This window comes from Limulus polyphemus, unplaced genomic scaffold (assembly GCF_000517525.1).
Source record: "Limulus polyphemus unplaced genomic scaffold, Limulus_polyphemus-2.1.2 Scaffold402, whole genome shotgun sequence".
Lineage (NCBI taxonomy): Eukaryota > Metazoa > Arthropoda > Merostomata > Xiphosura > Limulidae > Limulus > Limulus polyphemus.
The window spans coordinates 226,400-240,339 of NW_013666012.1; the positions used below are offsets into that span (position 1 = coordinate 226,400).

Below are 13,940 nucleotides of genomic sequence, written 5' to 3' on the forward strand. Positions count from 1 at the left end.
GCAAAGCAAACAAGCTTATTTAGGCTTAGCAAAAAAAAAAAAAAAAAGCGGAAATATTGTTAGATTGTAGACTTTTTATCACATTCTATCTAACTGACCTTAATCACTTTTGTTAGAATTGTTAAGAGTTCACAGTAGAGTTTAACACGAGCATGGGCCATCCCCATTCACTATTTTGAGCCGTAGCACATGAAGGTGTTCGTCCCATGCAATGATACTCGTCCTATAGGCGGCTTTAACTTCACTTTCGTATTCTACAACGGAAACATTGCATACTTGATATAGTGAAAAAACTGTCGGGTAAAAAAAAGAATACATAAGTGAAAGTAATAACAGATTTGAAGCTGTTCAGTATCGTTAAAATGTTAAACGTTCAAAAAAGGTTTCATGTCCCAAAGAAATACGTTGACTCAAGTTTCTATATTCCAGTTTATTGTTATTTAACTACTTGCTTTTTAAATTAAAATATGAAACATCACTGTTTTAGTTACAAAATGGAAATGGCCAAAATGTCATTATATAGATTTTACCTTTCATTGTGCCAAAAAACGTCGGTTTGGGTTTTTTTACTCTAAATTTGAACCAGATCTTACGCGACACATGGGCTAAACGGATAGGTCAAGAGACACCAAAGTTAGAACTATTGATAAATAACCCAACAACACATGCCGTCTACACGACTACTAATAACTAAATAACAGGATGTATAAAGTGTGTATAATGTCCTCCCACCACTAGCTGAAAGAGCGGAGCGTGATCCGGGGTATATTGCGACTCGAACCTTAGACCTTCTCATCCATAGTTCGGCACCTAACCACTAAGCCAGCCCTGGTCATCGATAACAAGTAGTCTCATCTTTCAAAATACTGCCCTTGCCAGTTGTTTGTAAGAGTACACAATAGATCTCAGTATAGGGTTATGCATCTATTACAGTGTATGAAGTATTTCTTTCACTGTAAGATTTTATCAACGATGGTGTCTAGTGTGATAAACAATAAATTATATAAAATTATAAATGAAAAGAATTCTAATGAAAAAAAGGAAAAAATTCTTTGATATACCAGTGTAAATTGTCTGACTAACTAATATAGCAAACATTAATAATATTTTATATTTCTACTGTTGAAATATAAGACGTTTATAGGTCAAATCAGATGCGAGTGTTTATCCACTTAAACTGAGAAATATATGTTTAGATTTTGAACATTTCAAAACGAGAGAGCGTTTAACACAAAGAACCAAATAAGATTAGTTTGCTGTTTTCATGAAGAATTCACACTTCTTAATTTATTGTAGTTGTTTTGTTTTTTTGGTCGCAGTTAACTCTTTACACTACTCAATTTATAAGTACTTTACCAAAATAACCAAGGGAACATAGCCCATCTTTCTAACAGATTAACTTTCCCATCAGCCTAAATATCCATTTCGGAATAAAACTTAGTATAGTTTTATCTGCACATTGATCTGCTCTAACGTGGTTATGAAATGTGCACGAAGAAATCTGAGGAGAGAAACATTAGCTAAGGATTAGTATGTTAAAAGCTTCATTTTACTCTGTTTCCAGGATACTCGCACTCACGTGGTAGGAGAGCTGTATGATACAGAGAAATCCTATGTGGAATCCCTCCAGATTCTGGTGAACGTAAGTACCATAAGCTTTATTTGTATACGTATGAGTTTCGAAAAACAGTATTGTACACTCACGAAAAAAGGAGGACTATAAATTAATTTATTTTTCTAATTTTCCTTAAAGTTCCTTCAGATTTTCTAGTCTACTTTAACTTTGTTTTTTTACTTATTTTCCTTAAAGATCCTTCAGATTTTCTAGTCTACTTTAACTTTGTTTTTTACTTATTTTCCTTAAAGATCCTTCAGATTTTCTAGTCTACTTTAACTTTGTTTTTTACTTATTTTCCTAAAAGATCCTTCAGGTTTTCTAGTCTACTTTAACTTTGTTTTTTTCTAATTTTCCTTAAAGTTCCTTCAGATTTTCTAGTCAACTTTAACTTTGTTTTTTACTTATTTTCCTTAAAGATCCTTCAGATTTTCTAGTCTACTTTAACTTTGTTTTTTTACTTATTTTCCTTAAAGATCCTTCAGATTTTCTAGTCTACTTTAACTTTCGTTTTTTTACTTTTAACCTTTCTTGTGGTAGTTTGTTTTTCAAGAACATTTGGGGTGTTATTCCATCTTCATGTAGAAAAGTACCATCAAAATGTTGGATTGATCTCTTTCATTACTTAAAGAAAATGTGATTTTCTCGTATTTTTGAATATTTTAAAACAAAATCTAACATTTTTTTTCTCCGATATATCCTTTATCTTTGAATATTTATTTTTGAAAGACTGCTTAAAGCTGCGAGATACTAGACTAATTTGGTTGTCATTATGTATGTTATTAGATCTTCCCAATAGAGTGAGAATTATAAATGTGAATTGACTTCAATTAAACCTGCTTCTATGCATGAATCCAGTCCTTACCTTTTGTTTATAGTCTGTATTCATGTTTTGTTTTGTTTTTACTAGACGTGGAATGGCATTATTTCAGCATAAAGACAAACACGTATCGAAATAATACTGGCAGTAATTGTTTGAAAGGATGTCTGCATTATGATCTCTGAATCGACACGTTGGAAGTAATAAGTCTACCTGTTAGATTTTTATTTTGCAAAAGAATTACATGTAGGCAGTTTACTTTTTACTGTTTTCGGCTCATAATAAGATGTTTTGAAGGTAATGACGCTCTGAAAGACCGAGTTTTCATAATAATGATGCACTTGAAAATGAGTTTCTATCACAGTGATGATATTGGAAAAGAGGCTTTCAGCAATAGTTCTACTCTTGAAAAGGAGTTACCGTGGTATTGATGATCTTAGAAAGAGTGTTTCACAGTAGTTGCGCCATTTGAAAGGGAGTGATTATCTTGGACAGAGGTTTTAACAATAGTGCTACTCTTGAAAAGGAGTTACCGTGGTACTGATGATCTTAGAAAGAGGGTTTATCAGCAGTGATGATTTGGAAAAGAGCTCTCAGACCTTGAGATCTTAGCAATTTTATTCTTTAAGCGTATATGATCTTGACTTGTGTTTCAGTTTATCAACTATTTTCAATTCATACAACAAGTTTGTCTTTCGTTTTATTGGACACACCAGTTCATATATGAATGCATTGTTGTATAGAATAAACGCCATATTATCATAAGCTTATACTTTAAAGTTCGTTGACAGAGGTCAAAAACTCTAATCGCTTGTATCATTAACTCCACTTTGTATGCAGTCCAGTGTTACTGGTCTTGTACACGTCTAGTTTTGATCGTGGGTCATATACATACGTAAATTGTCAAAAAGACGTTTAGTGGAAAATAACGATTGTTCAATAAAACAGAAATGAAAGTCACATGAGAGTTCAGTGCTGATAAAAGCCACAAAGCCGTCATCTCTCCCCTCCCCCATTGATTACAAAGCCATCTGATTTTTGAATGGTCAATACCCTGTTAGAAAGTAATTTTTCAGCCGCAGTTTATATAACCAATATAAGATTTCACTTAGGTACGCTGCCTTTCGCTGCATGTACAAACTTGGGTAAAGCTTGAAGTAGTTAGACAACTGTAGAAACCATTAGGTACTGATGTCAACTGCAAAACTAACCAATCCTGCATTACAAGCGATAAAAGCTCAGGTCAAAGCCCTACATTGTGTTCTACTTAGTTACATTGTTTGTCATGTGAGTATATCTTGGAAACGTCTTGTTTTTCCTTTTCGCTGTTTATACCGTTTTATTTACGTGAATAATACACTACACAGAAAGTCTGAATGTTTTGAATGGCAACCAACCAGGATACAAAGCTGTGCAGTGAAACTGAACATAGTTGAAAGTAATTCACTTCGAAAGTGTTAATGAAATGGAATAGAAAAGACTGAAACTAATTTTCGGCGTTTGTTTGTTGTTAAGTGCATAGTTACACAATGGGCTACCTATGCTCAGTCCACCGCAGGTATCGAATCTCTATTTTTAGCGTTATAAACCCTCAGACTTATCGCTGAGCCACTGAGGGGCTTTGGGTAGCGTGTAGAGCAAAATTTCAAATTTTGGTCTTTCGATGTGAAATAATTATGTACTTGTTTAAAAACATTGACCTATAACGTTCTTGTCTAATTATTTATAGCCTATTATGCTTCAGTTCATTATTCATTTTCAAATGGATATATTTTGCCATGCATTAGTTGTACGTTAATTTCATGCTTTCCTATTGTAACTCATGTCAAGTTAATTTTCTTAAAGTCTACTTTATAGTGTAGTGTCTTTGGCTTTTTATCATTTTCAACATCATAAAATAAAATTTAAAAAACAAAGGATAGCGTTAACAAAGTTATCGACAAAGTTAAATAACTTTGACAAAATAATTCACACACACACCTTGTATTATGTAGTCATACCCCAAGTGGACCGAACATCATATATCTCTTTTTCTTTTTTTAGCTGAAAGGTGTGTTTAAGTACACACCGCCTTAAATCTGTGATAATATGGTTGGGGAAACACGCTATTATTGTTTACTGAAGCATAGGAAATCCTAGGACTTTTTAAGGATTTAAAACTACTTCGCAAAGCGCAAATATAGCTAGTTCAACTAAATATAAGATAAGGAAATGAGTTAAGCAAATGTATTTTATTTTCTTGTTCTGAACGTCAACTGCTACTAATTTTCTATAGCCAGTAGAGGGCGTGGCTTAAAAGTGTACAATATACATCACGCAATAGAACGCTCAGTACAATATATATATATAATGCCAACTGAATATTTACCAAGTAGCACAACACCCGATTAAACCTACCTATATTAAGCGTAAGTTATAACGCAGTGCATTATAATAGATTCAGTATTTTAAAAAATCGTGTTTTAAGCGTTAATATCATAAAACAGTTTGTGAACTCTACGGATCTTTTCGGTGTTAACTTTGTAAATGTCGGTGTCCGAATTAAAGTGTGAAGACCAGATACGGCAATGTTGTATCGATGGATCAATGGAAGTAAGGATTTAAATACATCAAGTCAATGTTGTATCGATGGAGCAATGGAAGAAAGGATTTAAATACATCAAGTCAATGTTGTATCGATGGAGCAATGGAAGAAAGGATTTAAATACATCAAGTCAATGTTGTATCGATGGAGCAATGGAAGAAAGGATCTAAATACATCATATCAGTGATAGTGTATTTTAGGTGTTTATAATAATCATTCAAAATAAGTTGGAATGAATTCATCATCTTTTAGTTTCCGATCCCTTCCGATAGTGATCGAAGACTCAGAGACTTAAAATCGGGAAAAACAGTAGTTTCATAGTCCTCGAGCTTCTATACCGCTATTCTAGTAAGCTATAGATTTCATTATACCACTTAATTTTATCTTTAATTAAGGGTCTGTGGTAGCCTGGGGGCCTGGTATGGCCAGGTGGTTAGGGTGCTCGACTCGCAATCTGCGGGTCGCGGTTTCGAATCCCCGTTCCACCAGACATGCTCGCCCTCTCAGCCGTAGGGGCGTTATAATGTGACGGTCATTTCCCACTATTCGTTGGTAAAAGAGTAGCCCAAGAGTTAGCGGTGGGTGGTGATGACGAGCTGCTTCCCCTCTGGTATTTCACTGCTAAATTAGGGACGGCTAGCACAGATAGTCCTCGTGTAACTTTGCGCGAAATTGATAACAAACAAGCTTTCAACTTATGACAATACATTGAAAGTTAGTCAAAGCACTTCCGAATTTACATCATAGTCTACATGACGTCACTCAAGCTTCTCTTTATCTCACACTTAGCTTTACATGGTCATTTTCAGTTTGATCTATCTATTTATCTATCTATCTATTTATGTGTTTATCTGTGTCATCATGCCTGCCTACTTGTTGGTCTATTTATGAGTGTGTGTGTGTATATATATATATTTTTAAATGTTGCACAAAGATCCAGGTATGTATCATAAAGATTGGTTATCAAGAGTACTCTGTTTGCAAGTTGACAGAGACTATGTTATAGCCTCAGAACGTACGAACCATTACTGCTAATGGTTTTATACTTCAGTCGCTTGCCCTGCCATTACTGCCTTGAGGGACTTAAAGGAGCGTTAACCTAGTAGTGTATCTACCTTAGGTTCCCGATTGGGCATTGTGATAGATACAAGGGGTTGGGGATGAAAAGAGGATGGAGGGTAATGGGCTTACTTTATCAAACAAAAAAAAGCATAAAAAAACAAAACCCAAACTGTCGGAGTTACGTTTATCACTACTAAAGTAGATGAGCATTAGTATTTCAATATAAATTATAACTTTTTTAGGTGTTTTGGGATTAGTGTCTAAAGGGGAAGAAAAGTAATTTAACCGGTATGTTTTCTGTTACTCCTATATTGCGTTTGAAAAATAACCGAATTTCAAAATATGTTTCAAATCTTTGTAAATATTAAAACTGTTTTTTATATAAATGTTTCATTAAAAAATGGTTTGTTAAGCTTTGGTTTTTAAGTATTTTGAAAGAAATATGGTTCGAAGGTTTGTTTGTTAACGCAAAGCTATACACAGGGCTATCTGCGCTCTGTCCGCCGCCAGGAAACGAACCTAGAATCTTAGCGTTGTAGTTTGAAGGATTAATGAAAGAAAACTATAATTTATATGATTTTAATTACAATATATATAGCTAAGTACTTTAGTTATTATACAACTACAAATACGCATCATAAGACTTTGGTTCAAGTGGGAAGTGAATGTTAATTTTTCTGTTTCAAGTCCCACTCGGACAAGGTGGTCTTCCTCCAATCTAATTTGTCTATGTTGGTGTGACGTCAAGACTCATTGTTAGTCATTTGTCTAATTTTTTGTTTTTCTTTACAGAATGCTTAGTTGCATAAAGTTGTAGAGTCTTAATCTTTGGATTTAAATTTGTATTCGTATGTGTTGCAAAACTACCACTGTTCCTAATTTTAAACTACTGGCCAGAGGGAAGGCAGCCAGTCAACAACACTCTAATATCCACCATCCACACTAAGGGATTGACAGTCACTTTTATAACACATCCTCAACTTAAAGGGATGAGAATATTTTGTGGTATCACTGTTCGGCTTCGAAATTCAAGCCCTAGGATTTAAAAATAAAAAGCACTTCACGAAGTATCTAATCACACAAAAAATATGTATGAATTTATAGAATGAAAATATTCGTATTTTTTTTTTTATAAAAAAAATCAGTATATTTCAGTGCATTGTAAACTTAAAAGAAAAACGAATATTTTGAAAGGCCTACAAGTTAACATATAAACCAATGTTTTATTAGGAAGAAACAGGTTATATTGTATCTGGTGTGAATGCCTCCCAGTGGCTCAGCAACAAGTATGAGGGCTGATAGTGCTCTCAAAATCGATGTTCGATACACACGGTGGGCATAGCGCCGATAGCCCATTGTGTAGCTTTCAGCTTAAACACAAACAAACGATGTATCTGGTGTGAAAGAACTTTAAAATTAGCAAGATGGTGATTTTAAAAATTGAATCTATGTTGATTCTATATTGTTAATCTTTTAGACAATTTCGTAATACCAAGGGCAATTTCATACTAGTATTGGAGTAGTTTAACACACTTTTAATGTAAAAAGTTTCAAATGTTGAGAATTTTTGAATACAGACATTTGAAAGTTGCTTTAAGACTGATTAGAAAATATATTAGATTATAAATTTATTTTTCTCGGTTGTTGCTATCAAACTGAGTGTTATAATTGGACACAACATCGCATGAGAATATCAAACCCGAGACATCGACGTTAATTGGACATACTTACTAATACTTCAAGATAAACTGTTTTCTTCGAAAAATTCGGTAGAACCCGCAAATCACAACAGTTTCGAGCAAAAAAATGTATTAAACAGTTAAACCGAGTTGTGACCTTGACAAAGAGACGAAACACAACTTGAACAAAGTGAAAAAGTGATCTTGATTTATTCAAATCAATCAGAGATACTTGTTGACAGTGCAAAAGACAGCGCGTTTGCTAAGTATATCTATCGAGAGTTATAATCAGACATAATCTTCTTCAGGCTTTACAATGCTGGTGTTATGGTATAATCATGCATATTATTTTTCAGGCTTTCTAACCCTCACTGTGCTCGTGTAATAGTATAATCAGACACACTCTTCCTCGGGCTTTCTAACCCTCACTGTGCTGATGTAATTGTATAACCAGATATATTTTCTTCAGGATTTCTAACCCTCGCTATGCTGATATAATGGTATAACCATACATACTCTTTTTCAGACTTTCTAATCCTCACTGTACTGGTATAACGGGATAAAAAGACATACTCTTCTTCAGACTTTCTCACTCTTATTATCCTGATGTAATGGCATAACTGGACATAATCTTCTTCAGGATTTCTAACCCTCACTATGCTGATATAATGGTATAACCATACACACTCTTTTTCAGACTTTCTAATCCTCACTGTACTGGTATAACGGGATAAAAAGACCCACTCTTCTTCAGACTTTCTCACTCTTATTATCCTGATGTAATGGCATAACTGGACATAATCTTCTTCAGGTTTTCTAGCTTTCACAATGCTAATGCAATGATATAACCAGATATATTCTTCATCAGGCTTTCTAACCCTCACTATGATCAGACATATCATTTTTACAAGTTCTCAGACCTACTACGCTGAAAAAGTGGTTTAAGAAAATATACCTCCTTTCTAACCTTTATCTAGCAGAATGCCGCACTTTGCAAGAAGCAGATGTTTCCTGTTACATTACTGATATATGTTAGGTAAACTGTACACGTTGAACTGAGTTGTTAAGATTCGAAGGCGTGTAGCAATGAGGTGTAATGTATCTAGGACTCTAATATTTCAGTTTCGTTACTCAGTCTTGTAACTTGACTTATGCACTTAGAGAAAGTTCGGTAATCTCTTACGTTTTAACTTCTCATTAATCATTAAGGATTCTTAGTTGCTGTAATAAAGATTCTTCTACAAGTCCTAACAACACATGTAAAATAATAAAAAAAGAGATACAGTCTTAACCTGATATTTTTTTCGACTGGCGGCAGTTGTCAAAACCATGTTTAATGCTTTGGGATTCCTACTGTTACTTGAAGGAAGAACCACGTGTCACTCATACTTTACAGATAACTGTCGCACTAAATCATTCTGTAGCAGAGCAGGAGGTTTTAAAGTGGTATTTTTATCTGTTACGATCCTAACTGAGGCGTTAAGCAGATAACGGCTTAATTAGTTTCAGGTCAAAACAAAAGAAGTCCTTCTGATGGTCCGACTTCTTCAGGATTTATTGAGTTTCCTCATGTGACTTGTACAATAACAGACGATCCGATATTTTCCCCCTTTTTTTTTTTGATAACTGGGCTGGTTGTTGGCTCTATGTATTCCGAACCTAAGAACATCTATTACATGTAATTTACCTATCACCACACCCACTATAATTTATAGAGACACACACACATACTGAAACATGTAAATACACACACACTAATATATGCACATATTGAGTGAGTGCAGCGAATCATTAAAAAATATGTTGTATCACACGTGGAAGATATAGTTGGCTCAATAGACGTGCCATATTCACCACTGCAGAGAAACTGTTTCGTGCTTTGGATGTATGCCATACAAGTCTGCTTTGTGAAGTTCGTTTCTAACCGTCTGTATACACACAACTTTTATATGTGGCTGCAAACATTATATTCAGTCTCTAAGCAGGTGCCCTACAACTTTGATAACGGTGAAGTAGAATCGACAGACAGCAGATGTCTACTTTGTCCAGGAGTCCGGCTAACTGGACCATTGATTTACAGGTGGTTTCACTTATTTCAAAAGACACTTTGAGACCTTTATGGTCAGTCTACTACACGAGTGAAATGCCCAGTTGTCTTTTATAAGGTATAGTCGAGGTTCGTGAACAATGTGGAGCACTTTAAACTAAACTTCACTTGTGAACTTCACTGAAACATGATTGGTGATAGTTGAAACAAGATTGGTGATTTAAAGTGATAGTTGAAACATGATTGGTGATTTAAAGTGATAGTTGAAACATGATTGGTGATTTAAAGTGATAGTTGAAACAAGATTGGTGATAGTTGAAACATGATTGGTGATAGTTGAAACATGATTGGTGATTTAAAGTGATAGTTGAAACAACATTGGTGAGATCACGATATAAAGGTTGAGTGATTCATTGTTTGTTTCAGATATTCGCGTAAAGCTACACATGGGCTATCTGTGTTAGCCGTACCTAATATTGAGCTGATAAGTTAGACGAAGGCAACTAGTCAACGGTACCGACCGCCAGTTCTATCTGACTGAATGGTGGATTTGACCGTCACTCTTATAGCACATTCACAACTCTAAAGTGTGCGATTATCTTGTTTTTGTATTACATAACAAGACACGAACGATGAAACTGTAGATCCATTGTCCAGTATGTTATTTATTAGGGCGCACTCAGCCCATACAACTTGGAGTGTTTTTGCGGCAACAGGACGCGAACCGTCATTCCTCGGATCACAGTCTGGTCACTCTAACCACTTGGACAAGGGCCCGGCATGGCCAGAAGACTAGTGCGATCGACGCGCAATCTGCGGGTCGCAAATTCGAATCCCCCTCACACCAAACATGCTCGCCCTTTCAGCTGTGGGGGCGTGATAATGTAACGGCCATATCCACTATTCGTTGGTAAAAAAGTAACCCAAGAGTTGACGGTGGTTGGTGATGACTAGCTGCCTTCCCTCTAGTCTTACACTGCTAAATTACGGAAGGCTAGCGCAGATAGCCCTCGTGTAGCTTTGCGCGAAATTCAAAACAACTAACCAAACACTTGAACACAACTATGCCGACTTTCAAAACTGCTTGATATATTAGAAGCCCTGAGATGTTTTAAGCATACAGAGAAAGAAAACATACAAATATATGGCCATACATGCACTAATATATGTATATACACACGCTAATATATCCACATACACACACAAATATATGTACATACATATCTTTCTACATTTATTTTTAGGCTTTGATATGTATAGATTTCAATCTTTATTAACTCACGGAAGATTTATGTTGGAAGTGACAGATTGGCACACCTGTGATTTAAAATTCTCAGTGGACTTGTTAATGGGGATGTGGCAGAAAAATATACTGTAAAGATAGATTTTAATTGCAATTATTATGTTTAAAGAGTTTTGATGCTTCCATCACCTAAATATATTTTTGCATTGCTTATACGTTTCCTCTCAGATGGACCTATTCCTGTCGACTTGTCTGGTATTTAGCAATAGGCTGAAAGGCGTGGGATGTGATATGTGGCAGAAAAAAAAGACAGTTCTGAAATGTTACTGTTAAACGTCTGGGATTTGATATCTGCAGTGGAGACTGATAACAAGAATGTGACAAACAACAAATTAATCGTAACAAAGTATGGGAACGAGTGCCTACTTGAACAATCTGATATTTTAAGTGTGCTGAGATTCTACGCCACATCACATCCCGTGAGACTCCCCATAGATAAAACATGCCTGGAATCAACTGGAGAGATATGTGCTCTGCCTGGTACCTCCCACCTGTGAAGAATGAAATCTAACCAACGTAGTGAGATTTACCACTATTATCTGTCAGTGTGAACTGACCACAGCACTAAAATAAAACCAAAAAAAATCGCCAATAAACCTCACATACCTGCATGTTATTGATTACAATGAAAGGAAGAACAGGTGGAAACCATGGAAGAAACTGAAGACTGAGAACGTTCGCAAACTATAAGCTGCACTTATTGAACACCATTCTCTTTTCAGTCATGGCGTTTAAAAGTATTGGATATGTCATTCGTTTTCGCGACAATTAGTTTTAAGTCTTCCAGTAATCTCATTTTTTGCGACAGTTTAGTTTTAAGTTTCCAGTAATCTCATTTTCGCGATAATTAGTTTTAAGTCTTCCAGTAATCTCATTTTTTGCGACAGTTAGTTTTAAGTCTTCCAGTAATCTCATTTTTTGTGACAGTTTAGTTTTAAGTTTCCAGTAATCTCATTTTCGCGACAATTAGTTTTAAGTCTTCCAGTAATCTAATTTTTCGCGGCAGTTATTTTTAAGTCTTCGAGTAATCTCACTTTTTTTCACACGGCAGTACTTAGATAAAAGATCTTAAGGGCCTTATTCCTTTTAGTAACAATGTATCTTTAAAATGCTACGAAACCCATGTTCCAGTGTTTGGTTTTGAAGCTTATTGCTCTTTTGCTTCTGGACGCATGTTTAATGGAAGTTCTGAAACAGAATGTTCTTGTTTGTATGAATTATAACATTCCTAACGGATTTAGACAGTGATCAAAGCACTAGTTGCCATTTTTGTATATAATACTAATGACTACTCATATAGTGATTACAACACAACCTTTTAATGTTTTGTATCATAATTAAGTAACACAAATGCCCATCATAAATTCCTAACTGTAATTTGTAATAAAAATGTTTCCTGGAATAATGATTATAACATGTAACTTTTGAGTTCATGTTGTTCTAACACAAGTACACCTCCGAATCTATAGATATTATATCGCTCTTTTCACTTTTTGTTAACGCAAAAGCAATGTTGGTGTGGTGATTATAACACTAATTTTTTGACTTGTGTGTTACTATAACACAAGTATTCCTCCGTACGATTCTTACATTAACTGATTTTTTTTTGGTTATAAAAACAATGTCGGTATGGTAATTATTACACTAATTTTTTAACTTTTACCTGAGTATACCAATCTTGGTATAGTAATTGTAATACTTATTTTCTACCTTTACCTTACGATAACAAAGTTATGTCGCTACGATTCTTACATTAACAGACTGGATTGCTATTATGAAAACAATCTTGGTATTGTGATTTCGCTGCTTATTTTGTTCCTACAGTATCTTTAACACTAGAACGTGTAATTTCAGAAATATATGAAACCCCTGAAGAGTCCAGACAACGCAGGTATCGTTGAACCAAGCCTTGTTGATGAAATATTCCACCAGATACCGGAGATTCTCGTTCATCACGAGGGATTTCTGGAAATGCTTCGGCAACGTCTAACTAATTGGGATACCAAACAGAAAGTGGGAGACGTTTTTGTTGAAGCGGTAAGTAAATAAGTTTTTATTACATAGAATGAGTATTTTTCATCATCTGTAATATAAAATCGAAACTAAAATGTAATGTCGTGGTTTTTTTTTAGCAGAACCAACACAGAAACGGAGTGCTAAGGAAACATACATTTTTCGAGATCATAGTTAACCTCTCTGTAAGACCTTATCTACATGTGTCCGACTTTTTAAATGAAATTCGGAAGTAGAAGAAATAGGATTATTTCTTCAGCCTTCACGTTTTTAATGCTTACTCTTTCAGATGTTTTGATGAAACCACAAAATAATTCTATAAGTTTAACACACAAGAAAGTTGTGTAATGTTTAATGTGTTTTAACTTTTGTATCTATCTACCTATATATATATACCTTGTCCCATAGTTATTAACACAAATACAATGTCGGTGTGGTGATTATAACACTATTTTTTTTACTTGTATGTTACTATAACACAAGTTTTTTATGATATTTAACACCTTTCAATGATTCTGCTATTTGTTTTTCCACAGACGAGCGAAATATTAATAACGCTGGTCGTCTTACTGTGACCATACATTTGTAAAACTGTGTATGGCTTTGTACCTTGGTCGCCCTAGTGTGGCCAGGTAGTCTTAGTACTAGAGTACGGATGTGTACCTTGGTCGCCCATGTGTGGCCAGGTAGTCCTAGTACTAGAATATGGATGTGTACCTTGGTCGCCCTAGTGTGGCCAGGTAGTCCTAGTACTAGAGTACGGATGTGTACCTTGGTCGCCCTAGTGTGGCCAGGTAGTCCTAGTACTAGAGTACGG

General features: G+C 35.0%; 1 protein-coding gene across 1 annotated transcript in view; it reads left to right on the plus strand.

Annotated features, from left to right (window-relative positions):
• LOC106457999 (rho guanine nucleotide exchange factor 17-like) overlaps positions 1–13,940 on the plus strand; it is a 207,378-nt gene that overhangs the window by 99,906 nt on the left and 93,532 nt on the right. Inside the window, exons 2-3 of the mRNA XM_013917447.2 lie at positions 1,565–1,642; positions 12,965–13,147. Of these exons, the coding sequence (XP_013772901.2) occupies positions 1,565–1,642; positions 12,965–13,147 (261 nt within the window). The remainder of the gene's footprint in view (positions 1–1,564; positions 1,643–12,964; positions 13,148–13,940) is intronic.